Source organism: Salmo salar, chromosome ssa09, assembly GCF_905237065.1.
Source record: "Salmo salar chromosome ssa09, Ssal_v3.1, whole genome shotgun sequence".
NCBI classification, from domain to species: domain Eukaryota; kingdom Metazoa; phylum Chordata; class Actinopteri; order Salmoniformes; family Salmonidae; genus Salmo; species Salmo salar.
This window is the reverse complement of record NC_059450.1, coordinates 5,736,195-5,762,709: the sequence shown is the minus strand read 5'-3', so window position 1 is coordinate 5,762,709 and position 26,515 is coordinate 5,736,195. Positions and strand designations below refer to the sequence as shown.

At 41.2% G+C, this 26,515-nt stretch overlaps 1 protein-coding gene across 1 annotated transcript in view; it reads right to left on the bottom strand.

Annotated features, from left to right (window-relative positions):
* LOC106610595 (MAM domain-containing glycosylphosphatidylinositol anchor protein 1) overlaps window positions 1-26,515 on the bottom strand; it is a 401,645-nt gene that overhangs the window by 203,288 nt on the left and 171,842 nt on the right. Inside the window, exon 5 of the mRNA XM_014209988.2 lies at window positions 6,919-7,115. Within this exon, the coding sequence (XP_014065463.1) occupies window positions 6,919-7,115 (197 nt within the window). The remainder of the gene's footprint in view (window positions 1-6,918; window positions 7,116-26,515) is intronic.

Genomic DNA, 26,515 nt, shown 5'->3' with positions numbered 1-26,515 from the left:
AATAGCATCAGTTAGATTTCATTTAGCTGTTAACCCATGTCCAAATATTTTACAGTGTTTGTAACTTTCACTTGCTTGTCACACACATATCTTTGCTTGGTTGTAGTCTGTAATAGTATTCGGTTTTCTCTTTGTTGTGTCCTGTTGTCATTCTTCAGGACTGTTGTGGAGAACAATAGCTGTGCATGTGCCTTATTTTGCGAATAGGGATTGAGCTCCCTTCTCACTTTGTTCATGGTGTCGGCCAGACTTGTTTTCTTTGCAAGCAACTTGTTTGCCAATGACAGTGAAGTGAAGAAGTTATGCATGGTGACATTTCTCCCCTTGCCAATGTAAGGTTCCACAAGCCTCATCACCACATTCTACAACACTCTCCTGCTGCGGATATTTTCCCAGATATTGAAAGCTGCTCAGCATGTACAATTACACACACTCTCACTGTTTAGCCAACTTCTCCAACTAGGGTCAGAGTAAACTGATAAGATTGCTTTGTTACGGTGGACTGATCCAGGGTACATACCATTTTAAGATTAGGCCTATAATTAGAATGGATTAAAACAATGGCCCGCCTTGTTCTTAATTCACAATTGGAGTTTACATAATTATGCATCATATTATGCATCGTTCGCTTACCCTCGCTCATGAACTGACCCATTCTCCCCATCATACTTTACTTAATAGTTTCGGTTCAGATTTAAGGAAATTATCGGGGTGATCATCAGCTGGGCACTGCACTTTCAACTGTCGGAAGGAGCGGAGTCGGTCCTACTGTTGGGAGAAAACATTTTTTTTTTTTAAATGACATGCCCTCCTAAAACTGGTTATAACTCCAGTTCTGTTTGTTATATTCAGATTCTAACACCAACAGTGTGTTATATAGACTTATTTAGGAAAGGTCAAGGACAGAGAGTGGCATGACTTAAAAAAATGGAAGAGTAATAAGTAAATAAAATGTATGAGCAGTTGAAATGGCTGCTTTAAGTGCTAACTTGATGAACAGGAACGACATTTACTCCCACTGGTGGCCAAAAATAATTATCTGAAACCCAAGCCTCTAATAGGCCACTCCTCCTGAAAATAAAATTTGTATTACATTAAAAAAAAAAGTGAATAAAAACCCAGCTGATGTTAAATTAACCCATTTTGGGTAATTCAAACAACCCAACTGGCTGGGTAAAAATAACCCAGTGTGTGTTCTGTCCAATATTTACCCAGAGCCGAGTTACCATATAACCCAAATTGGGTTGTTTTTAACACATCGTTTTTTGGGGTGTATGAGCTGCTCTACACACAGGTATTGTATGTATGAGAGTAACACACAGCTTATACACCATGCATACACACGTTAACACTTCAAATTCCCTACAACCCATAGAACTGCTCATGGATACAGACTCACAGGCATGGGCCTACACACAAACATATACATGCTCAGTTATCACATCCCATTGGATAGAGCAAGGATAATGCAGTTGACATCTGTGAAACATACACACAAGTATGTGCACACACACTAACACAGTCTCAAAATAACACACAGAGTAGAGCAAGGATAAAATAATAGAACATACCAAGTACATAACCAAACACATGTTCCATGTGATATGTTTATCCTTGAGCACACACACACACACACACACACTTTGTTCTTCTATCCTCATAGGGACCTAACATTTATTTCCATTCAAAATCCTTTTTCCCTAACCTTGAACCTTAACCCGTAACCATAACTCCTAAACCTAACCACTAACCCCTTACCCTAATTCTAACTCTAACTTTAATTTTAACCATAACCTTAAACCTAACCCCTGTGTTTAAAATAGCCTTTGTCCTCACGGGGATGTGGAACATGTCACAACAAGTGAGAATTGTTCCTTTTCTACTATCCTTGTAGAGACTTTGGGGGATTTTAGGTCCACACAAGGATAGAAGAACCAACACACACACACACACACACACACACACACACAATTTTACACAGGTTAAAAACACCAAAAAACACATATTCCACTGTCAAAGCTGAGCTTTTAGTCTCAAAGCACGAGGCACCAATGTGGAATATGTTACGGTAGAACAACAATTGACTAGCATCCAACAACATAGCTGAGGAATCGTCCATTGTTTAGCCCGTATACCCCAAATTGGAGCTCAAGTTTCAACCACTCGAACAGGGACTATAGCAGTTAGTATAGTGTGACTCGATGCTTATAGACAGCTAGTCACAGATAATACTCACTGCAAACAGCTCAATGTTTGGATGACAGTTCATAGCCATGGCCATGGTTTACACACGCATGAATACACACATGCTCACACTCTGACTCTCTCACTCATACACATAAACACACATGCTCACACACACTCTTTCTCATAGACACACTCACAGGCAGCCATTATGCTCTGAGTCAGTCAATACACCATTCTCTAGCATCTAGCATTGCTTCCTCTGTTCTCCTTCATTCTCCTTCATTTAAGAAGCTACATGGTCTGCTAAAAAGCGCCACCCTGAGAGCGCAATTAGCCAGAGTGGCTCTTCCCACACTACAACAGTGGAAGAATGAGACACGAAGAATCCCACTCAGTCAGACAAGGTTGCTTTCCAAATAGCACCCTATTCACTTTCACTACTTTTGACCTGGGCACACAGCACTCTGGTCAAAAGTAGTGCACTATATAGAAAATAGGGTGCCTTTTGGGATGCACAACAAGGCATAGACAGGTGGAACAGGCAGCATTGGGAATAAAGTATGAAAATGTTTGGTACAATCATCACACACACACTCTCAAAAACCACTCTCATCATTATCATATTACCCAGCATCCTCTATTGTAGGTAGATTTATTATATTTTTTTTCAATATGTGTTTTTGCATGCACATTGATTGATTGATCCAATAAGGCAGTGCACAATTGGTCCAGCATTGTCGGGTATAGGTTTGGTCAGGGTAGGCCGTCATTGTAAATAAGAATTAGTTCTTAACTGACTTGCCCAGTTAAAATAAAGTGGTGATCCTAACTGGTCTAAGACAGTATATTTTTACTAGGATTAAAATGTCAGGAATTGTGAAAAACTGGAGTTTAAATGTATTTGGCTAAGGTGGATGTAAACTTCCGAGTATATGTATGTCAAGAAACTTGGATGCAGTGAGCAGTAACATCATCTTAAGCAAATTTGGTGATACACAAAGTTGCGTCAATGATGATAATTCCATTTTATACATGTCCCATTTGGCATGTCTCTTGTAACATGGTACACACCAGCATTGATTGATGTGTTGATATGACAACTGCGTCAGATTTTGGCACCAGTAGCTATCTAGCTATACAAACCACGCCCCTCTACAAACACACCTTCTTAGATGTTGGTTACAAGACCAACATCTCTGCTACTGCATGGCAAGCGGTACCGGAGCGCCAAGTCTAGGACCAAAAGGCTCCTTAACAGCTTCTACCCCCAAGCCATAAGAGTGCTGAACAATTAATCAAATGTCCACTGGATTATTTACATTTGCCCCCCCCATTTGTTTTTTTACACTGCTGCTACTCGCTGTTTTTTATCTATGCATCGTCACTTCATCCCTACCTACATGTACAAATTACTTTGACTAACCTGTACCCCCGGACATTGACGAATTCGTCCCACCTACGCAACAGCCAGTGTAATCCAGTGGCGCGATTTTCATATACCTTAGAAATGCTATTACTTCAATTTCTCAAACATATGACTATTTTACAGCATTTTAAAGACAAGACTCTCGTTAATCTAACCACACTGTCCAATTTCAAAAAGACTTTACAACGAAAGCAAAACATTAGATTATGTCAGCAGAGTACACAGCCAGAAATAATCAGACACCCATTTTTCAAGCTAGCATATAATGTCACAAAAACCCAGAAGACAGCTAAATGCAGCACTAACCTTTGATGATCTTCATCAGATGACACACCTAGGACATTATGTTATACAATACATGCATGTTTTGTTCAATCAAGTTCATATTTATATCAAAAAACCAGCTTTTTACATTAGCATGTGACGTTTCGAACTTGCATACCCCCCGCAAACCTCCGGGAATTCGAATTTACAAAATTACTCACGATAAACGTTCACAAAAAACATAACAATTATTTTAAGAATTATAGATACAGAACTCCTCTGTGCAATCGAGGTGTCCGATTTTAAAATAGCTTTTCGGTGAAAGCACATTTTGCAATATTCTCAGTACATAGCCCAGCCATCACGGCTCGCCATTTAGACACCCGACCAAGTTTAGCCCTCACCAAAACTCCGATTTACTATTACAAAAGTTTGATTACCTTTTTTCGTCTTCGTCAGAATGCACTCCCAGGACTGCTACTTCAATAACAAATGTTGGTTTGGTCCAAAATAATCCATCGTTATATCCGAATAGCGGCGTTTTGTTCGTGCGTTCCAAGACACTATCCGAAATGGTAAATAAGGGTCACGCGCATGGCGCAATTCGTGACAAAAAATTTCTAAATATTCCATTACCGTACTTCGAAGCATGTCAACCGCTGTTTAAAATCCATTTTTACGCCATTTTTCTCGTAGAAAAGCGATAATATTCCGACCGGGAATCTGCGTTTAGGTAAACAGAGAAAAAAAAACAAAGCATTCGATCGGCGGGCACGCGCCTAAGTCTCACAGTACTGTAACCAGCCACTATCCAAAGCGCTACTTTTTTTTCAACCAGAGCCTGCAAAGCCACGATTCAGCTTTTTTCCCGCGTTCTGAGAGCCCATTGGAGCCGTAGGAAGTGTCACGTAACAGCAGAGATCCTTTGTTTTGGATAGAGATGACAAAGAAGGCCAAGAAATGGTCAGACAGGGTACTTCCTGTACAGAATCTTCTCAGGTTTTGACCTGCCATTTGAGTTCTGTTCTACTCACAGACACCATTCAAACAGTTTTTTGGAACTTTGGAGTGTTTTCTATCCAAAGCCAATAATTATATGCATATTCTAGTTACTGGGCAGGAGTAGTAACCAGATTAAATCGGGTACGTTTTTTATCCAGCCGTGTCAATACTGCCCCCTAGCCCTAACAGGTTATTTAAATTCAGTAAGAGAATGTCATGTTACCATTGGTGTATTAAAATAAGAGCGTTAGGGTGATGTGACCCTATCCCTCTAATAATGAATCCAAGTTTTTGACATGAGGGAGGGGACCAGTAACTTTATGAATAAACTTTATCAATGTGGAAGCAACAGTCATTCTTCATACTTTGGTCATCATACTTTGATCTGGTTTCATGAAAACCATTAACTGAACATTGACTGTTCAGGACTTTAAGTTTCTACACTGCAAATGAAAATTGTTCACATTACATGTTTTAATATAACATTAATATGTATGTATTGTAACAAAGTGGCAACTATCCCAACAATGGGGTATGCGTAGGCGCTTGAGGAACTCAGATGCTTGTGTACACTCAAAAAAATTTGGTTGACCCAACTGCTGGGTTTCAGGTGTTGGATCACTGAAAGCCAATTTATGGTTGATCCGAAAATGTGATCAGAGTCTCCATATGGAGGGTGTGACACAATTGCGGAGCCTCCAAAGGCCAATTTGAGCTCTGTACCGCATCGCTGTGCGCCTCCCAAGTTTTGTAACAATGCGTATGGCTCAGCATAGCTCTATATAGCGCCACATTGACATTTGACATTGGTTGACGGTAGGTGGGGGCGGGAGGTCCTGTATAAACACAAACTCACTTCCTTGACAACTTCCTTCACAACAGCTCTGCTCAAGAGCTCTGCGCTGCTCTGGAAAAACAAAAGAAGTATGATTCTGACTTCTGCAGAGTCCGTATCACTGTATATGCTGCATGGCCAATGCAGACATTGGATTGAACATGCAGCACCTTTTAGTTGGGTTGATTTCTTAAAAAATTGCTGGGTAATTGATGCTGGGTGCTGTGTTATGCATGCCGGGTTATTGAGATATGACCCAGTGGGTCAGCTCAAAAGAATGGAGGCGTGGCTTAGTAGGGACATGGCTTTCAGATAGTTATTTTTTGGCCACGCGTGAGAGTAAATGTCATTCCAGTTCATCTGTTCCGTTGTATTGTTATCACACGTTAAGGTTAAACAACTACACTTTTGAAGCTTTAATTAGGCTTACAGAATTGTATGAGTTCCCCAAGAGCCTATGCAATATGGATTAAGATTTGGGATAGATTTAAAACAAAAATATCAAAAACAACTTCCTATCGCTGGAGTTGAACTTGCAACCTTTGGAATCAGAGGCAGATGCTTACACCCATCCCCCATTCCTGTCCACAACACCATAGTGCAGGTGCACGGGCTGCATGTTTTGGTTTTGCCCCAGCAATACACAGCTGATTCAAATAATCAACTAATCATCAAGCTTTGATCATTTGAATCAGCTGTGTAATGTTAGGGCAAAAAAATCAAAGTGCATGCCTTGGGGTCCCGAGGGCCGAGTTTGCGAAACGCTGCCCTAGCAAAAACTGAAACCTACTTGAAGGTAACAATGCTCACTGTTACCCCTAGTAGCCAATTTCCACGTCATCTTCCGACATTGTATTATGGGTGACCTGGATAAAATTAACCCATGTTTGGGTGATCCAAACAACCCAACATGCTGTGTTATTAACGCAACCCAACTGGCTGGGTCAAAATAACCCAGTGTGTGTTCAGTCCAGCATTTAAATTGGGTTGTTTTTAACCCAGCATTTTTTTGAGTGTAGATGTCCACTCAGTTATCGTTTCTTTGTTGCGGTTAATTTGTGTGTGTGTGTGTGTGTGTGTGTGTAGTGAGCCTACGCATATACTAATCTATGGGTTGTGGGTCTGTTATCCTTGATCTGTTGCATGGGGTACAATGCTAGTAGCTTAAGAGTGTAAATGTGTGTTGGTGGTCCTCGTACAGTACCTGTGTGTATAGCGGTTCGTAGATGTCCACTCCTTGATCCTTGCTCTGCTCTATGGGAATGGTGCCTCGTTTCCAGATGAAGCGGGCCGGGGGGTTGGAGTTGACGGTACAGCGGAGGAACACCGTCTTCTCCTGGTAGTAGCTTCCGCGCACATCGCTGATGGTCTGGTGCACCGTCAGAACTGGTTTGTCGAGGTCTGGACACACACAGACAGACACACAGATGCACTTCATCAATATCAAGAATACGTTCATCCAAAACTATACTAAATTCCATTAATCATATTTTATAGACTATGTGGGGACCTTCCTCACAATGGTTAGACATCTGTAGTGCACACAGCCTTCACCTACTGTACCTTACACCACACTGAGACACTCCACAAATGAATCAGGAAAATATCTACACTAAAGGTTTGCCTGCCCAAATCCATTTTAATCCCACATAAATGTCAAGAAATCCAAAGGGGATGAATACTTACGATAGGCACTGTAGATTCAACAGGGAACTGTGTGTGTGTGTGTGTGTGTGTGTGTCTCTACGTGACTCAGGCACTTGTGGCTTCCTTGCTGTGTTATTTAGGAGCAACCCTCTATTCTATTTTGACTAAGAGATAAAGATAGAAGCACATTTAAACACGAAATACAACTTGATAAGGCTGAAGGCTGATTGAGACTAGTTGATTAGCCGACTACTCACTGTTATTATGAAAATAGCACAATTATTTATTTATTTCACCTTTATTTAACCAGGTAGGCAAGTTGAGAACAAGTTCTCATTTACAATTGCGACCTGGCCAAGATAAAGCAAAGCAGTTCGACAACATACAAAAACAGAGTTACACATGGAGTAAAACAACATACAATCAATGATACAGTAGACAAAAATAAGACTATATACAATGTGAGCAAATGATGTGAGATAAGGGAGGGAAAGGCAAAAAAGGCCATGGTGGCAAAGTAAATAAAGTATAGCATGTAAAACACTGGAATGGTAGATTTATAATTTGAAGAAAGTTCAAAGTTAAAATATAAATAATATGGTGCAAAGGAGCAGAATAATAAATAAATAAATAAATAAATAAATAAATACAGTAGGGGAAGAAGTAGTAGTTTGGGCTAAATTATAGATGGGTTATGTACAGGTGCAGTGATCTGGGAGCTGCTCTGATAGCTGGTGCATAAAGCTAGTGAGGGAGTGTTTCCAGTTTCAGAGATTTTTGTAGTTCGTTCCAGTCATTGGCAGCAGAGAACTGGAAGGAGAGACGACCAAAGGAGGAGTTGGCTTTAGGGGTGACCAGAGAGATATACCTGCTGGAGCACGTGCAACAGGTGGGTGCTGCTATGGTGACCAGTGAGCGGAGATAAGGGGGGACTTTACCTAGCCGGGTCTTGTAGATGACCTGGAGCCAATGTGTTTGGCGATGATTATGAAGCGAAGGCCAGCCAACGAGAGCGTACAGGTCGCAGTGGTAGGTAGTATATGGGGCTTTGGTGACAAAACGGATGGCACTGTGATAGACTGCATCCAGCTTGTTGAGTAGGGTATTGGAGGCTATTTTGTAAATGACATCGCCGAAGTCGAGGATTGGTAGGATGGTCAGTTTTACGAGGGTATGTTTGGCAGCATGAGTGAAGGATGCTTTGTTGCAAAATAGGAAGCCAATTCTAGATTTTAACTTTGGATTGGAGATGATTGATGTGAGTCTGGAAGGAGAGTTTACAGTCTAACCAGACACCTAGGTATTTGTAGTTGTCCACAAATTCTAAGTCAGAACCGTCCAGAGAAGTGATGCTGAACAGGCGGGCAGGTGCAGGCAGCGATCGGTTGAAGAGCATGCATTTAGTTTTACTTGTATTTAGGAGCAGTTGGAGACCACGGAAGGAGAGTTGTATGGCATTGAAGCTCGTCTGGAGGGTTGTTAACACAGTGTCCAAAGAAGGGCCAGAAGTATACAGAATGGTGTCGTCAGCATTGAGGTGGATCAGAGACTCACCAGCAGCAAGAGCGACATCATTGATGTATACAGAGAAAAGAGTTGGCCCAAGAATTGAACCCTGTGGTACCCCCATAGAGACTGCCAGAGGTCCGGACAGCAGGCCCTCCGATTTGACACACTGAACTCTATCAGAGAAGTAGTTGGTGAACCAGGCGACGCAATCGTTTGAGAAACCAAGGCTACTGAGTCTGCCGATGAGGATGTGGTGATTAACCTGTTGGGTCTAGGGGGCAGCATTTGCACGTCTGGATAAAAAAAATGTACCCAATTTAATCTGGTTACTAATCCTACCCAGTAACTAGAATATGCATATACTTATTATATATGGATAGAAAACACTCTAAAGTTTCCAAAACTGTTTGAATGGTGTCTGTGAGTATAACAGAACTCATTTGGCAGGCAAAACCCTGAGACATTTTCTGACAGGAAGTGGATATCTGATGTGTTGTATTGACTTTAAACCTATCCCATTGAAAAACACAGGGGTTTAGGAATATTTTGGCACTTCCTATTGCTTCCACTAGATGTCACCAGCCTTTACAAAGTGTTTTGAGTCTTCTGGAGGGAGATCTGACCGAACAAGAGCCATGGAACGGTGATGTCCCATTAGACACCTGGCGCGCTAGTTCATGTTGGGTACCCTCGTTCCAATACGTTATAAAAGAGTATGCATTCGTCCACCTTGAATATTATTCATGTTCTGGTTAAAAAAGGCCCTAATGATTTATGCTATACAACGTTTGACATGTTTGAACGAACGGAAATATATTTTTTCCCCTCGTTCATGACGAGAAGTCCGGCTGGCTTACATCATGTGCTAACGAGCCGGAGATTTTTGGACATAAATGATGAGCTTTTTTGAACAAAACTACATTCGTTATGGACCTGTGATACCTGGAAGTGACATCTGATGAAGAGAATCAAAGGTAATGGATTATTTACATAGTATTTTCGATTTTAGATCTCCCCAACATGACGTCTAGTCTGTATCGCAACGCGTATTTTTCTGGGCGCAGTGCTCAGATTATTGCAAAGTGTGATTTCCCAGTAAGGTTATTTTTAAATCTGGCAAGTTGATTGCGTTCAAGAGATGTAAATCTATAATTCTTTAAATGAAAATATAATATTTTACCAATGTTTTCTAATTTTAATTATTTAATTTCTGACGCTGACTTGACTGCCGGTTATTGGAGGGAAACGATTTCCTCAACATCAATGCCATAGTAAAACGCTGTTTTTGTATATAAATATGAACTTGATAGAACTAAAAATGCATGCATTGTCTAACATAATGTCCTAGGAGTGTCATCTGATGGAGATTGTAAAAGGTTAGTGCATCATTTTAGCTGGTTTTATGGTTTTGGTGACCCTGTCTTTGACTTGACAAAACATTACACACAACTCTTGTAAATGTACAGTCCTAACATACTCTAAATTTATGCTTTCGCCGTAAAACCTTTTTGAAATCGTAAAACGTGGTTAGATTAAGGAGATGTTTATCTTTCAAATGGTGTAACATAGTTGTATTTTTGAAAAATTTGAATTTTGACATTTATTTGGATTCAAATTTGCCGCTCTTGAAATGCACCTGCTGTTGATGGAGTGCACCACGGGTGGCACGCTAGCGTCCCACCTAGCCCCAAGAGGTTAACAGAGTCAAAAGCTTTGGCCAGGTCAATGAATACGGCAGCACAGTATTGTTTCTTATCGATGGCGGTTACGATGTCGTTTAGGACCTTGAGCGTGGCTGAGGTGCACCCATGACCAGCTCTGAAACCAGATTGCATAGCGGAGAGGGTGCGGTGGGATTCAAAATGGTCGGTAATCTGTTTGTTGACTTGGCTTTCGAAGACCTTAGAAAGGCAGGGTAGGATGGATATAGGTCTGTTGCAATTTGGGTCAAGAGTGTCACCTCCTTTGAAGAGGGGGATGACAGCAGCTGCTTTCCAATCTATGGGAATCTCAGACGACACGAAAGAGAGGTTGAACAGGCTAGTAATAGGGGTTGCAATAATTTCGGCAGATAATTTTAGAAAGAAAGGGTCCAGATTGTCAAGCCCAGCTGATTTGTAGGGGTCCCGATTTTGCAGCTCTTTCAGAACATCAGCTGAATGGATTTGGGAGAAGGAGAAATGGGGGAGGCTTGGGCGAGTAGCTGTGGGGGGTGCAGTGCTGTTGAATGCAGTAGGGGTAGTTAGGTGGAAAGCATGGCCAGCCGTAGAAAAATGCTTATTGAAATTCTAAATTATAGTGGGCTTATCGGGGGTGACAGAGTTTCCTATCCTCAGTGCAGTGGGCAGTTGGGAGGAGGTGTTCTTATTCTCCATGGACTTTACAGTGTACCAAAACTTTTTAGAGTTTGAGTTGCAGGAAGCAAATTTCTGTTTGAAAAAGCTAGCCTTGGCGTTTCTAACTGCCTGTGTGTATTGGTTTCTAACTTCTCTGAAAAGTTGCATATCGCGGGGGCAGTTCGATGCTAATGCCGAACGCCACAGGATATTTTTGTGTTGGTTAAGGGCAGTCAGGTCTGGGGAGAACCAAGGGCTATATCTGTTCCTGGTTCTAAATTTCTTTAAAGGGGCATGCTTATTTAAGATGGTGAGGAAGGCATTTAAAAAAAATAACCAGGCATCCTCTACTGACGGGATGAGGTCAATATCCTTCCAGGATACCAGGGCCAGGTCGATTAGAAAGGCTTGCTCGTTGAAATGTTTCAGGGAGCGTTTGACAGTAATGAGTGGAGGTCGTTTGACCGCTGAACCATTACGGGTGCAGGCAATGAGGCAGTGATCGCTGAGATCTTGGTTGAAAACAGCAGAGGTGTATTTAGAGGGCACGTTGGTTAGGATGATATCTATGAGGGTGCCAGTGTTTGCGGATTTGGGGTTGTACCTGGTGGGTTCATTAATAATTTGTGTGAGATTGAGGGCATCAAGCTTGGATTGTAGGATGGCTGGGGTGTTAAGCATGTCCCAGTTTAGGTCACCTAGCAGCACGAGCTCTGAAGATAGATGGGGGGCAATCAGTTCACATATGGTGTCCAGAGCACAGCTAGGGGCCGAGGGGGTCTATAGCAGGCGGCGACGGTGAGAGACTTGTTTTTGGAGAGGTGGATTTTTAAAAGTAGAAGTTCAAATTGTTTGGGTACAGACCTGGATATCAGGACAGAGCTCTGCAGGCCAACACCGCCCCCTTTGGTCGTTCTATCTTGTCTGAAAACGTTGTAGTTAGGGATGAAGATTTCAGAGTTTTTGGTGGACTTCCTAAGCCAAGATTCAGACACAGCTAGGACATCCGGGTTGGCAGAGTGTGCTAAAGCAGTGAATAAAACAAACTTAGGGAGGAGGCTTCTAATGTTAACATGCATGAAACCAAGGCTATTACGGTTACAGAAGTCATCAAAAGAAAGCGCCTGGGGAGTAGGAGTGGAGCCAGGCACTGCAGGGCCTGGATTCACCTCTACATCCCCAGAGGAGCAGAGAAGAATGAGTATGAGGTTACGGCTAAAAGCTATAATAATTGGTCATCTGTGATGTCCAGAATAGAGAGAAAAAGGAGCAGGTTTCTGGGGGCGATAAAATAGCTTCAAGGTTTAATGTACAGACAAAGGTATGGTGGGATGTGAATACAGAGGAGGTAAACCTAGGCATTTAGTGATGATGAGAGAGATATTGTCTCTAGAAACATCATTGAAACCAGAAGATGTCATAGCATGTGTGGGTGGAGGAACTGAGAGGTTGGATAAGGTATAATGAGCAGGGCTAGAGGCTCTACAGTGAAATAAGCCAATAAACACTAACCAGAACAGCAATGGACATTGCATATTGACATTGAGGAGAGGCATGCTTAGCCGAGTGATCAAAGGGTCCAGTGAGATTCAGACAGCTAGCCGGGCCATAGGTAGCAAGCTGGTGGAAGATGGAGGGAGGTCTGTTTTTAGCCACCTCGTGCGTTTCCGTCTGTGGGTTAGTGGGGTTCCGTGTGGAAGGGGGGACAAGTCCAAGTTGGCAAAATAGTTGGTTATAGTGGCCCAAGAAAAGTGTCCGATAGACCTATTAAGATCGTAGCCGATAAGACAACTAACGATTAACGATTAGTGGGCCGCAGATGGGCGATCAGGTTACGTCGCGACGGAGGGGCCAGTTGGATAACTCCCTCGGGCAGATAACGTCGGTGGTCCAGTTGTGAAGGCCCGATGGGGCTCCGCATCGGCAGTAAAACGGGTCAGGATAGGTGATTGTAGCCCAGGAGACACTTCAGCTGGCTAGCTCAGGAAAAGCCCACGAGTGGCTGACGGAACTCTTCAGCTGGCTAGCTCCGGAATAATGTGTGTTAATTCCGGGACCGACGTTGCCAATAGTCACTCAGGTAGCAGCTAGTTAGCTGCAAGATCCAGGTGTAAATGTCCAGAGCCTGCGGTAGAAATCGGGGAAAGGAGAGAGAATAGGTCCGGTGTGCTCTGGTCTGAGTCGGGCTGTACAAAAACTGGCGATAGCTTTTCGAGCTAACGGATAGCTGAGGACAGTTAACCGTGGCTAGCTGAACTCCAACGTTAGCCAGTGAAAATGGCTAACCTCTGGCTAGCTTCTGTTGTGGATTTCGGATTTGAGGTAAATAATACTTTATTTTTTACATTGGTGAGGCGGGTTGCAGGAGAGTGCTTTGAGGTTGAGTTTTAGAACAAAAAAAATGTAAAAAGAATGCGAAGAAAAAAAAAAATATATATATATATATATTTTTTTTTCTTCGCATTATCTTTTTACATTTTTTATACATATATATATATACACACACACACACACACACACGGGACACGACAAGAGGAGGGTAAAGGACGTCTGAACTGCTACGCCATCTTGGAATCAATCAATTATAGGAAAAGAGCCATGCTAAATTGTCTCTTTTTGACGACTACCCCAGAAAAGATAGTATTGTTAGAAGGCTTCTCTTCTTTCAAGGAGAAATGGAACAGTACAGTACACAACCCACAAGTAGATTCTCTCTTTCCATTCCTCTCACTCTCTCTATATCTCACACGCACACAGACACGCACACACATCCTGTCCCCTAACTCATCTTTCTACACAAAGGCTTCTACGCAAAGGAATTTGGGGTCAAAAGGTCAATTGCAAGCCTTTTCCAAAAATGACACAGGAGGACTCAGATTAACCTGTTGGGGCTAGGGGGCAGTATTTGCACGGCTGGATAAAAAAACGTACCCGATTTAATCTGGTTACTAATCCTACCCAGTAACTAGAATATGCATATACTTATTATATATGGATAGAAAACACCCTAAAGTTTCTAAAACTGTTTGAATGGTGTCTGTGAGTATAACAGAACTCATTTGGCAGGCAAAACCCTGAGACATTTTCTGACAGGAAGTGGATACCTGATGTGTTGTATTACCTTTAAACCTATGCCATTGAAAAACACAGGGGCTGAGGAATATTTTGGCACTTCCTATTGCTTCCACTAGATGTCACCAGCCTTTACAAAGTGTTTTGAGTCTTCTGGAGGGAGATCTGACCGAACAAGAGCCATGGAACGATGATGGCCCATTAGACACCTGGCGCGCGAGTTCATGTTGGGTACCCTCGTTCCAATACGTTATAAAAGAGAATGCATTCGTCCACCTTGAATATTATTCATGTTCTGGTTAAAAAAGGCCCTAATGATTTATGCTATACAACGTTTGACATGTTTGAACGAACGTAAATATATTTTTTCCCCTCGTTCATGAAGTGAAGTCCGGCGGGCTTAGATCATGTGCTAAGACGGAGATTTTTGGACATAAATGAGCTTTTTTGAACAAAACTACATTCGTTATGGACCTGTGATACCTGGAAGTGACATCTGATGAAGAGAATCAAAGGTAATGGATTATTTACATAGTATTTTCGATTTTAGATCTCCCCAACATGACGGCTAGTCTGTATCGCAACGCGTATTTTTCTGGGCGCAGTGCTCAGATTATTGCAAAGTGTGATTTCCCAGTAAGGTTATTTTTAAATCTGGCAAGTTGATTGCGTTCAAGAGATGTAAATCTATAATTCTTTAAATGACAATATAATATTTTACCAATGTTTTCTAATTTTAATTATTTAATTTGTGACGCTGACTTGACTGCCGGTTATTGAAGGGAAACGATTTCCTGAACATCAACGCCACAGTAAAACGCTGTTTTTGGATATAAATATGAACTTGATAGAACTAAAAATGCATGCATTGTCTAACATAATGTCCTAGGAGTGTCATCTGATGGAGATTGTAAAAGGTTAGTGCATCATTTTAGCTGGTTTTATGGTTTTGGTGACCCTGTCTTTGACTTGACAAAACATTACACACAACTCTTGTAAATGTGCTGTCCTAACATACTCTAAATTTATGCTTTCGCCGTAAAACCTTTTTGAAATCGTAAAACGTGGTTAGATTAAGGAGATGTTTATCTTTCAAAGGGTGTAAAATAGTTGTATGTTTGAAAAATTTGAATTTTGACATTTATTTGGATTCAAATTTGCCGCTCTTGAAATGCACCTGCTGTTGATGGAGTGCACCACGGGTGGGAGGCTTGCGTCCCACCTAGCCCATAGAGGTTAACAAACACAAATTAAAATATCTCAAGAAATGAATGTCCTATCAACATGACATTTTCAGGGGTTATACAATAATGAGAATAAAACGAAATACAATTACATGCATACACAGTACCAGTCTAAAGTTTTTACACACCTACTCATTGAAGGGTTTTTCTTTATTTTTATTATTGTAAAATAGTGAAAACATCAAAACTATGAAATAACACATACAGTCGTGGCCAAAAGTTGAGAATGACAAAGTCTGCTGCCTCAGTTTGTATGATGGCAAATTGCATATTCTCCGGAATGTTATGAAGAGTGATCAGATGAATTGCAATTAACTGCAAAATCCCTCTTTGACATGCAAATGAACTGAATCCCCCAAAAACATTTCCACTGCATTTCAGCCCTGCCACAAAAGGACCAGCTGACATCATGTCAGTGATTCTCTCGTTAACACAGGTGTGAGTGTTGACGAGGACAAGGCTGGAGATCACTCTGTCATGCTGATTGAGTTTGAATAACAGACCGGAAGCTTCCAAAGGAGGGTGGTGCTTGGAATCATTGTTCTTCCTCTGTCAACCATGGTTGCCTGCAAGGAAACACGTGCCGTTATCATTGCTTTGCATAAAAAGGGCTTCACAGGCAAGGATATTGCTTCCAGTAAGATTGCACCTAAATCAACCATTTATCGGATCATCAAGAATCTCAAGGAGAGCAGTTCAATTGTTGTGAAGAAGGCTTCAGGGCACCCACGAAAGTTCAGCAAGCGCCAGGACCGTCTCCTAAAGTTGATTCAGCTACAGGATCGGGGCACCACCAGTACAGAGCTTGCTCAGGAATGGTAGCAGGCAGGTGTGAGTGCATCTGCACGCACAGTGAGGCGAAGACTTTTGGAGGATGGCCTGGTGTCAAGAAGGGCAGCAAAGAAGCCACTTCTCTCCAGGAAAAACATCAGGGACAGACTGATATTCTGCAAAACATACAGGGATTGGACTGCTGAGGACTGGGGTAAAGTCATTTTCTCTGATGCATCCCCTTTCCGATTGTTTGGGGCATCTGGAAAAAAGCTTGTCCGGAGAAGACAAGGTGAGCGCTACCATCAGTCCTGTGTCATGCCAACAGTAAAGCATCCTGAGACCATTCTTGTGTGGGGTTGGTTCTCAGCCAAGGGAGTGGGCTCACTCACAATTTTGCCTAAGAACACAGCCATGAATAAAGAATGGTACCAACACATCCTCCAAATTCTCCCAACCATCCAGGAACAGTTTGGTGATGAACAATGCCTTTCCCAGCATGATGGAGCACCTTGCCATAAGGCAAAAGTGATAACTAAGTGGCTCGGGGAACAAAACATTGATATTTTGGGTCCGTGGCCAGGAAACTCCCCAGACCTTAATCCCATTGAGAACTTGTGGTCAATCCTCAAGAGACGGGTGGACAAACAAAAACCCACAAATTCTGACAAACTCCAAGCATGGATTATGCAAGAATGGACTGCCATCAGTCAGGATGTGGCCCAGAACTTAATTGACAGCATGTCAGGGCAGATTGCAGAGATCTTGAAAAAGAAGAGTCAACACTGCAAATATTGACTCTGCATCAACTTCATGTAATTGTCAATAAAAGCCTTTGACACGTATGAAATGCTTGTAATTATACTTCAATATTCCATAGTAACATCTGACAAAAATATCTAAAGACACTGAAGCAGCAAACTTTGTGGAAATGAATATTTGTGTCATTCAAAACTTTTGGCCATGACTATTTATAGTAACCAAAAAAGTTTTAAACAAATCAAAATATGTTTTATATTTGAGATTCTTCAAAGTAGCCACCCTTTGCCTTGATGACAGCTTTGCACACTCTTGAAATTCTCTCAACCAGCTTCATGAGGTAGTCACCTGGAATGCATTTCAATTAAGGCTAGGCTAGGTGAAATTGGAGAGCACCCAATTCAATTAACCTGTTGGGGCTACAGGTTAGCAATGAACCCCGAGCCGGGATTGCTAACAAGGCTGGAAATTCAAAACATCAAAAATCTAATAATTTCAATTTCTCAAACAATCAACTATTTTACACAATTTAAATGATAAACATCTCCTTAATCTAACCACATTGTTCGATTTTCAAAGAGGCTTTACGGCAAAAGCATAAAGTTAGATTATGTTAGGACAGTACATAGCCACAAAAGTACAAACATCCATTTTCAATTCAAGGTCAGGCATCACCAAAAGCAGAAACCAGCTTGAATTATGCACTAACTTTTGTCAATCTCCATCAGATGACACTCCTAGGACATTATGTTATACAATACATGCATTTTTTGTTCCATCAAGTTCATATTTATATCCAAAAACAGCATTTTACAGTAGCGTGAAATTCAGATTTTTTTCTTCTCTGAAATGCTTCCGGTGAACATAAGAAAATTACTATTCGAAAACATTGGTAAATTATAATATTGTCATTCAAAGAATAATATATTATCATCTCGTAATTGCTACCGAATGGCCAGATCTCAAAATAACTTTACTGGGAAATCACATTTTGCAATAAACGGGGTGCTATGCTAAGAACAACAGGCTATGCTATACAGTTAGCATCATCTAAAATCGATAATAACATTGTAAATACCCCCTTACCTTTGATTATCTCCATCAGAAGGCAGGATCCCAGGTCCGGAAGGCATTCCAGGTCCGGAACAAATGTGGTTTCTTTTGACAAAGTTCATAATTTATGTCCAAATAACACCAAGTACTTAGCGTTCATTATGCTCCCACCAAACGTGGTGTGGGGCTGGTAAAATCACGCCGAAAAGCTAAAAAAACCTAGTAAATAATCTATTTATGTTCGTTCAAACATGTGAAATGTTGTTTAGCATTAATCTTTTGGTCCATTTTTAACGTTAAACATCAGTAATATTTTCACACAACCTATCCTATGTCTAGATAAAAAATGATGACAAACTCACGTCTCTCAGATTTATGCGCAGGCGCAAAAAAATGAAGTGATGACATGTCAACTTCCTTGGATTCTAATTTGCTCTCTGTTTATCATAGACGCTTCAAACAACTTTATAAAGATCGTTGACATCTAGTGGAAGCCGTAGGTGTTGCGAAATGAATCCTTTCTCACTATGGTATCTATAAAACAATGACACTAAATATTTTTTGGGATCTATTTTTCACAGGTTTTTGCCTGCAATATGAGTTTTGTTATACTTACAGACACCATTCAAACTGTTTTAGAAAATTCAGAGTGTTTTCTATCCGAATGTGTTAATAATATGCATATCCTAGCTTCTGAGTTGGTGTAGGAGGCAGTTAAAAATGGGCAGATATTTTTTTCAAAATGTCTCAATACTGCCCCCGAGCCCCAACAGGTTAAATAATCATAAAAATGATGGATATTAAACATCTAGGTACATACAAGTGTCTTATATTGGTTAACCTGTTAGGGCTAGGGGGCAGTATTGACACGGCTGGATAAAAAACATACCCGATTTAATCTGGTTACCACTCCTACCCAGTAACTAGAATATGCATATACTTATTACATATGGATAGAAAACACCCTAAAGTTTCTAAAACTGTTTGAATGGTGTCTGAGTATAACAGAACTCAAATGGCAGGTCAAAACCTGAGAGATTCCTTTACAGGAAGTGGCCTGTCTGACCATTTCTTGAACTTCTTTTCCATCTCTATCTTTTACTAAGGATCTCTGCTCTAACGTGACACTTCCTACGTCGTCCATAGGTGCTCAGAGCCCGGAAAAACCTGAATGTCGTCATCTCAGCCCCAGGCTGAAACACATTATCGCCTTTCTCAAGTGGCCGATCAAGGGACTCTGGGCTTAGGCGCGTGACCTGACCGCCCCCGTCTTTGTGATTTTTTATTTTTTTCCTCTTTGCCGAAAAGGAGATTCCCGGTCGGAATATTATCTCTTTTCTACGAGAAAAATGGCATAAAAATTGATTTTAAACAGCGGTTGACATGCTTCGAAGTACGGTAATGGAATATTTAGAATTTTTTTGTCACGAATTGCGCCATGCGCGCGACCCTTCTTTACCATTTCGGATAGTGTCTGGAACGCACGAACAAAACGCCGCTATTCGGATATAACGATGGATTATTTTGGACCAAACCAACATTTGTTATTGAAGTAGCAGTCCTGGGAGTGCATTCTGACGAAGACAACAAAAGGTAATCAAACTTTTATAATAGTAAATATGATTATGGTGAGTGCTAAACTTGCCGGGTGTCTAAATAGCTAGCCCGTGATGCCTGGGCTATGTACTTAGAATATTGCAAAATGTGCTTTCACCAAAAGCTATTTTAAAATCGGACATATCGAGTGCATAGAGGTGGTCTGTATCTATAATTCTTAAAATAATTGTTATGCTTTTTGTGAACGTTTATCGTGAGTAATTTAGTAAAATGTTAGCGAATTCCCCGGAAGTATGCTAGTTCTGAACGTCACATGCTAATGTAAAAGCTGGTTTTTGATATAAATATGAACTTGATTGAACAAAACATGCATGTATTGTATAACATAATGTCCTAGGGTTGTCATCTGATGAAGATCATCAAAGGTTAGTGCTGCATTTAGCTGTCTTCTGGATTTTTGTGACATTATATGCTAGCTTGAAAAATGGGTGTCTGATTATTTCTGGCTTGGTACTCTGCTGACATAATCTAATGTTTTGCTTTCGTTGTAAAGCCTTTTTGAAATTGGACAGTGTGGTTAGATTAACGAGAGTCTTGTCTTTAAATAGCTGTAAAATAGTCATATGTTTGAGAAATTGAAGTAATAGGATTTTTAAGGTTTTGAAAATCGCGCCATAGGCTTCAAGTGGCTGTTACGTAGGTGGGACGAATTTGTCCCGCCTAGCCTAGAGAGGCTAAGAAGATTTATGAATGTGTTTGAGCCAATCAGTTGTGCTGTGACAAGGTAGGGGTGGTACAGAATATTGCCCAATGTGGTAAAAGACCAAGTACATATCATGGCAAAGAACAGCTCAAATGAGCAAAGAGAAATGAGAGTCGTTCATTACTTTAAGACATGAAGGTTAGTCAATATGGAACATTTCAAGAACTTGAAGTTCTTCAAGTGCAGTCACAAAAAACATCAAGAGGTATGATGAAACCGGCTCTCATGAAGACCGGCACAGGAAAGGAAGACGCAGAGTTACCTCTGCTGCAGAGGATAAGTTCGTTAGAGTTAACCTCTCTGGGCCAGTGGGACGTTTGCGTCCCACCCTAGTCAACAGCCAGTGGAATCGTGTGGCGTGAAATACAAATACCTCAAAAATGCTATAACTTCAATTTCTCAAACATATGACTATTTTACACCATTTTAAAGATAAGACTCTCGTTAATCTAACCACGTTGTCCGATTTCAAAAAGGCTTTACAGCGAAAGCAAAACATTAGAATTTGTCAAGAGAGTACCCTGCCAAAAATAATCAGCCATTTTCAAAGCAAGCATATATGTCACAAAAACCAAAACCACAGCTAAATGCAGCACTAACCTTTGATGATCTTCATCAGATGACACTCCTAGGACATTATGTTACACAATACATGCATGTTTTGTTCAATCAAGTTCATATTTATATCAAAAACCAGCTTTTTACATTAGCATGTGATGTTCAGAACTAGCATACCCACCAAAAACTTCCGGTGAATTTACTAAATTACTCATGATAAACGTTGACAAAATACATAACAATTATTTTAAGAATTGTAGATACAGAACTCCTTTATGCAAACGCTATGTCAGATTTTCAAATAGCTTTTGGGCGAAAGCACATTTTGCAATATTCTGAGTACATAGCTCGGCCATCACAGGCTAGCTAATTTGACACCCACCAAGTTTGGGGCAACCTAAACTCAGAATTACTATTAGAAAAATTGGATTACCTTGCTGTTCTTCGTCAGAATGCACTCCCAGGACTTCTACTTCAACAACAAATGCTGTTTTGGTTCCAAATAATCCATAGTTATATCCAAATACCTCTTTTGTTCGTGCGTTCAGGTCACTATCCGAAGGGTAACACGCGAGCGCATTTCGTGACAAAAAAATGCAAAATATTCCATTACCGTACTTAGAAGAATGTCAAACACTGTTTAAAATCAATTTTTATGCTATTTTTCTCATAAAATAGCGATAATATTCCAACCGGACAACGTTGTATTCATTCAAAGACTGAAAAAAAAAAATCCTGTATGGAATATTCTCAGGTTTTGGCCTGCCATATGAGTTCTGTTAAACTCACAGACACCATTCAAACAGTTTTAGAAACTTTAGAGTGTTTTCTATCCACATCTTCTCGTTTCTGGACAAGAGTAGTAACCAGTTTAAATCAGGTACGTTTTTTTATCCGGCCGTGAAAATACTGCCCCCTAGCCCCAACAGGTTAACTGCACCTCAGATTGCAGCCCAAATAAATGTTTGACAGAGGTCAAGTAACAGACACATCTCAACATCAACTGTTCAGAGGAGATTGTGTGAATTAGGCCTCCATGGTCGAATTGCTTCAAAGAAACCACTACTAAAGGACACCAATAATAAGAAGAGACTTGCTTGGGCCAAGAAACACGAGCAATGGACATTAGACCGGTGGGAATCTGTTCTTTGGTCTGATGAGCCAAATGTGAGATTTTTGGTTCCAACCACAGTGTCTTTGTGAGACGCAGAGTAGGAGAACGGATAATCTCTTCATGTGTGGTTCCCACCGTGAAGCATGGAGGAGGAGGTGTGATGGTGTGAGGGAGCTTTGCTGGTGACACTGTCAGGATTTATTTAGAATTCAAAGCACACTTAACCAGCATAGCTACCACAGCATTCTGCAGCGATACAACATCCCATCTGGTTAGCGCTCCAGGCTGTGTAAGGGTTATTTGACGAAGAAGGAGAGTGATGGAGTGCAGCATCAGATGACCTGTCCTCCACAATCACCCGACCTCAACCCAGATGAGATGGTTTGGGATGAGTTGGACTGCAGAGTGAAGGAAAAGCAGCCAACAAGTGCTTATCATATGTGGGAACTCCAACAAGACTGATAGAAAAGCAATCCAGGTGAAGCTGGTTAACAGAATGCCAAGAGTGTGCAAAGTTGTCAAGGCAAAGGGTGGCTACTTTGAAGAATCTAAAATCTAATTTAATTTGTTTCACACCTTTTGGTTACTAAATGAATCCATATGTGTTATTTAAGTGTTGATGTCTTCACTTTTATTCTACAATGTAGAAAATTGTAAAAATGAAGCAAAACTCTTGAATTAGTAGATGTGTCCAAACTTTTGACTGGTACTAATATATATATATATATATATATATATATATAGTGGCAAAACTCTTCAAAGTTAGGAGCGTTTGTCACAAATTAAGTGGGAAACTTTCACCAAAGTCAGCCCAGAATGAAAGTTCTTTCGAACATGACAGTACCTGTGTGTTTGTTTCGCTGTCCTGGTCCACCCAGGCCACAGGTTAGGTCAAGGATAGCAGGGTTCGGTACACAAATCTGGTTCTCGGTAGGTCCAGGTCTAAACGCCAACAGGTAAGTCCAAAACAGTCCAGCTCGTACACGGTAAATCCAGCCAATGTAGATTGTCTCTTTCTCTATGGTTCATAGATCCTTCCAGCCCTCTCTCCCTCTTCCTGGTTTTTCTTGACCTTTTATCTGTGGGTCGGCTCCACATTCTGAGGGTTCCCCTTGCTTCTGGGAATTGTAGTTTTGGCAGTCGGCCATTTTGTGATCTGTAGTTCTGATCGGGGTGGCCATTTTAGTGATCGGGCAGAGCCCGTTTATTAGTTCTGCCCTCACATATCTGCCATTTATCACTCGACCCCCTTCTTTGCCACTATATATATATATATATATATATATATATATATATATATATTATGAGTGCTTACTTGCTTCCTGCCAACTTGCTGCCAGCCTATTTGGCACATTGACGACATGCTCAGTCACACGGACACAATTTAACTTCAACCTACTGAATGGCAACTCCTTTCGATCTCTGCGACTTCTTACCTCTTTTCCCTGTCACTCTCTCGCTCCCTCTCTTTCTCTTTATTTTGGCAGATGACACTGGCAGGAAACTAATCAGGATAGCTAATCAGGTAATCCGGAACATCTGTGGGCTATGTACAGTTGAAGTCGGAAGTTTACATACACTTAGGTTGAAGTTATTAAAACTCGTTTTTCAACCACTCCACAAATTTCTTGTTAACAAACTATAGTTTTGGCAAGTCGGTTAGGACACCTACTTTGTGCATGAGACAAGTCATTTTTCCAACAATTGTTTACAGACAGATTATTTCACTTATAATTCACTGTATAACAATTCCAGTGGGTCAGAAGTTTACATATACTAAGTTGACTGTGCCTTTAAACACCTTGGAAAATTACAGAAAATGATGTCATGGCTTTAGAACCTTCTGATAGGCTAATTGACATCATTTGAGTCAATTGGAGGTGTACCTGTGGATGTATTTCAAGGCCTAAACTCAGTGCCTCTTTGCTTGACATCATGGGAAAATTGTCAACCTCCACAAGGCTGGTTCATCATTGGGAGCAATTTCCAAATGCCTAAAGGTACCACACTCATCTGTACAAACAATTGTACGCAATTATAAACACCATGGGACCACGCAGCCGTCATACCGCTCAGGAAGGAGACGCGTTCTGTCTCATAGAGATGCTGGAGGAAACAGGTACAAAAATATCTATATCCACAGTGAAACGAGTCCTATAGTGACATAACCTGAAAGGCCGCTCAGCAAGGAAGAAGCCACTGCTCCAAAACCGCCATAAAAAAGCCAGACAACGGTTTCAACTGCACATGGGGACAAAGATAGAACATTTTGGAGAAATGTCCTCTGGTCTGATGAAACAAAAATAGAACTGTTTGGCCATAATGACCATTGTTATGTTTGGAGGAAAAAGGGGGAGGCTTGCAAGCCGAAGAACACCATCCCAACCATGAAGCACGGGGGTGGCAGCTTCATGGTGTGGGGGTGCTTTGCTGCAGGAGGGTCTGGTGCACTTCACAAAGTAGATGGCATCATGAGGCAGGAAAATTATGTGGATATTGTCAGGTTAATTGCAAGATTATGTTATACAGTGGGGGAAAAAAGTATTTGACCCCCTGCTGATTTTGTAGGTTTGCCCACTGATAAAGAAAGGATCAGTCTAATTTTAATGGTAGGTTTATTTGAACAGTGAGAGACAGAATAACAACAAAAATATCCAGAAAAACGCATGTCAAAAATGTTATAAATTGATTTGCATTTTAATGAGGGAAATAAGTATTTGACCCCCTCTCAATCAGAAAGATTTCTGGCTCCCAGGTGTCTTTTATACAGGTAACGAGCTGAGATTAGGAGCAGACTCTTAAAGGGTTTGCTTGTTATCTGTAAAAAAGACACATGTCCACAGAAGCAATCAATCAATCAGATTCCAAACTCTCAACCATGGCCAAGACCAAAGAGCTCTCCAAGGATGTCAGGGACAAGATTGTAGACCTACACAAGGCTGGAATGGGCTACAAGACCATCGCCAAGCAGCTTGATGAGAAGGTGACAACATTTGGTGCGATTATTCGCAAATGGAAGAAACACAAAAGAACTGTCAATATCCCTCAGCCTGGGGCTCCATGCAAGATCTCACCTCGTGGGGTTGCAATGATCATGAGAACGGTGAGGAATCAGCCCAGAACTACACGGGAGGATCTTGTCAATGATCTCAAGGCAGCTGGGACCATTGTCACCAAGAAAACAATTGGTAACACACTACGCCGTGAAGGACTGAAATCCTGCAGCGCTCGCAATGTCCCCCTGCTCAAGAATACATATACATGCCCGTCTGAAGTTTGCCAATGAACATCTGAATGATTCAGAGGACAACTGGGGAAAGTGTTGTGGTTAGATGAGACCAAAATGGAGCTTTTAGGCATCAACTCAACTCGCCGTGTTCTGAGGAGGAGGAATGCTGCCTTTGACCCCAAGAACACCATCTCCACCGTCAAACATGGAGGTGGAAACATTATGCTTTGGGGCTGTTTTTCTGCTAAGGGGACAGGACAATGTCACCGCATCATTTGACGGGGTCATGTACTGTCAAATCTTGGGTGAGAACCTCCTTCCCTCAGCCAGGGCATTGAAAATGGGTCGTGGATGGTTATTCCAGCATGACAATGACCCAAAACACACGGCCAAGGCAACAAAGGAGTAGCTCAAGAAGAAGCACATTAAGGTCCTGGAGTGGCCTAGCCAGTCTCCAGACCTTAATCCCATAGAAAATCTGTGGAGGGAGCTGAAGGTTCGAGTTGCCAAACGTCAGCCTCGAAACCTTAATGACTTGGAGAAGATCTGCAAAGAGGAGTGGGACAAAATCCCTCCTGAGATGTGTGCAAACCTGGTGGCCAACTACAAGAAACGTCTGACCTCTGTGATTGCCAACAAGGGTTTTGCCACCAAGTACTAAGTCATGTTTTGCAGAGGGGTCAAATACTTATTTCCCTCATTAAAATGGAAATCATTTTATAACATTTTTGACATGCGTTTTTCTGGATTTTTTGTTGTTGTCATTCTGTCTCTCACTGTTAATATAAACCTACCATTAAAATTATAGACTGATCATTTCTTTGTCAGTGGGCAAACATACAAAATCAGCAGGGGATCAAATACTTTTTTCCCCCACTGTATCGCTTGTATTGCATTATAATAGTTGTTTTATTCGACAGAATAGAGTATTCTGTTAACCTCTGGGACATATGGGACGCTAGCGTACCCACCCGCGGTACACACTATCAACAGCCAGTGAAATAGCAGGGTGGCAAATTCAAAACAACAAAAATCTCATAATTCAAAATTCTCAAACATACAAGTATTATACACCATTTTAAAGATTCTCCTTAATCCAACCACAGTGTCCAATTTCAAAAAGGCTTTACGGAGAAAGCATAAAATTAGATTATGTTAGGACAGAGCCGAGACAAGAAAAACCACACAG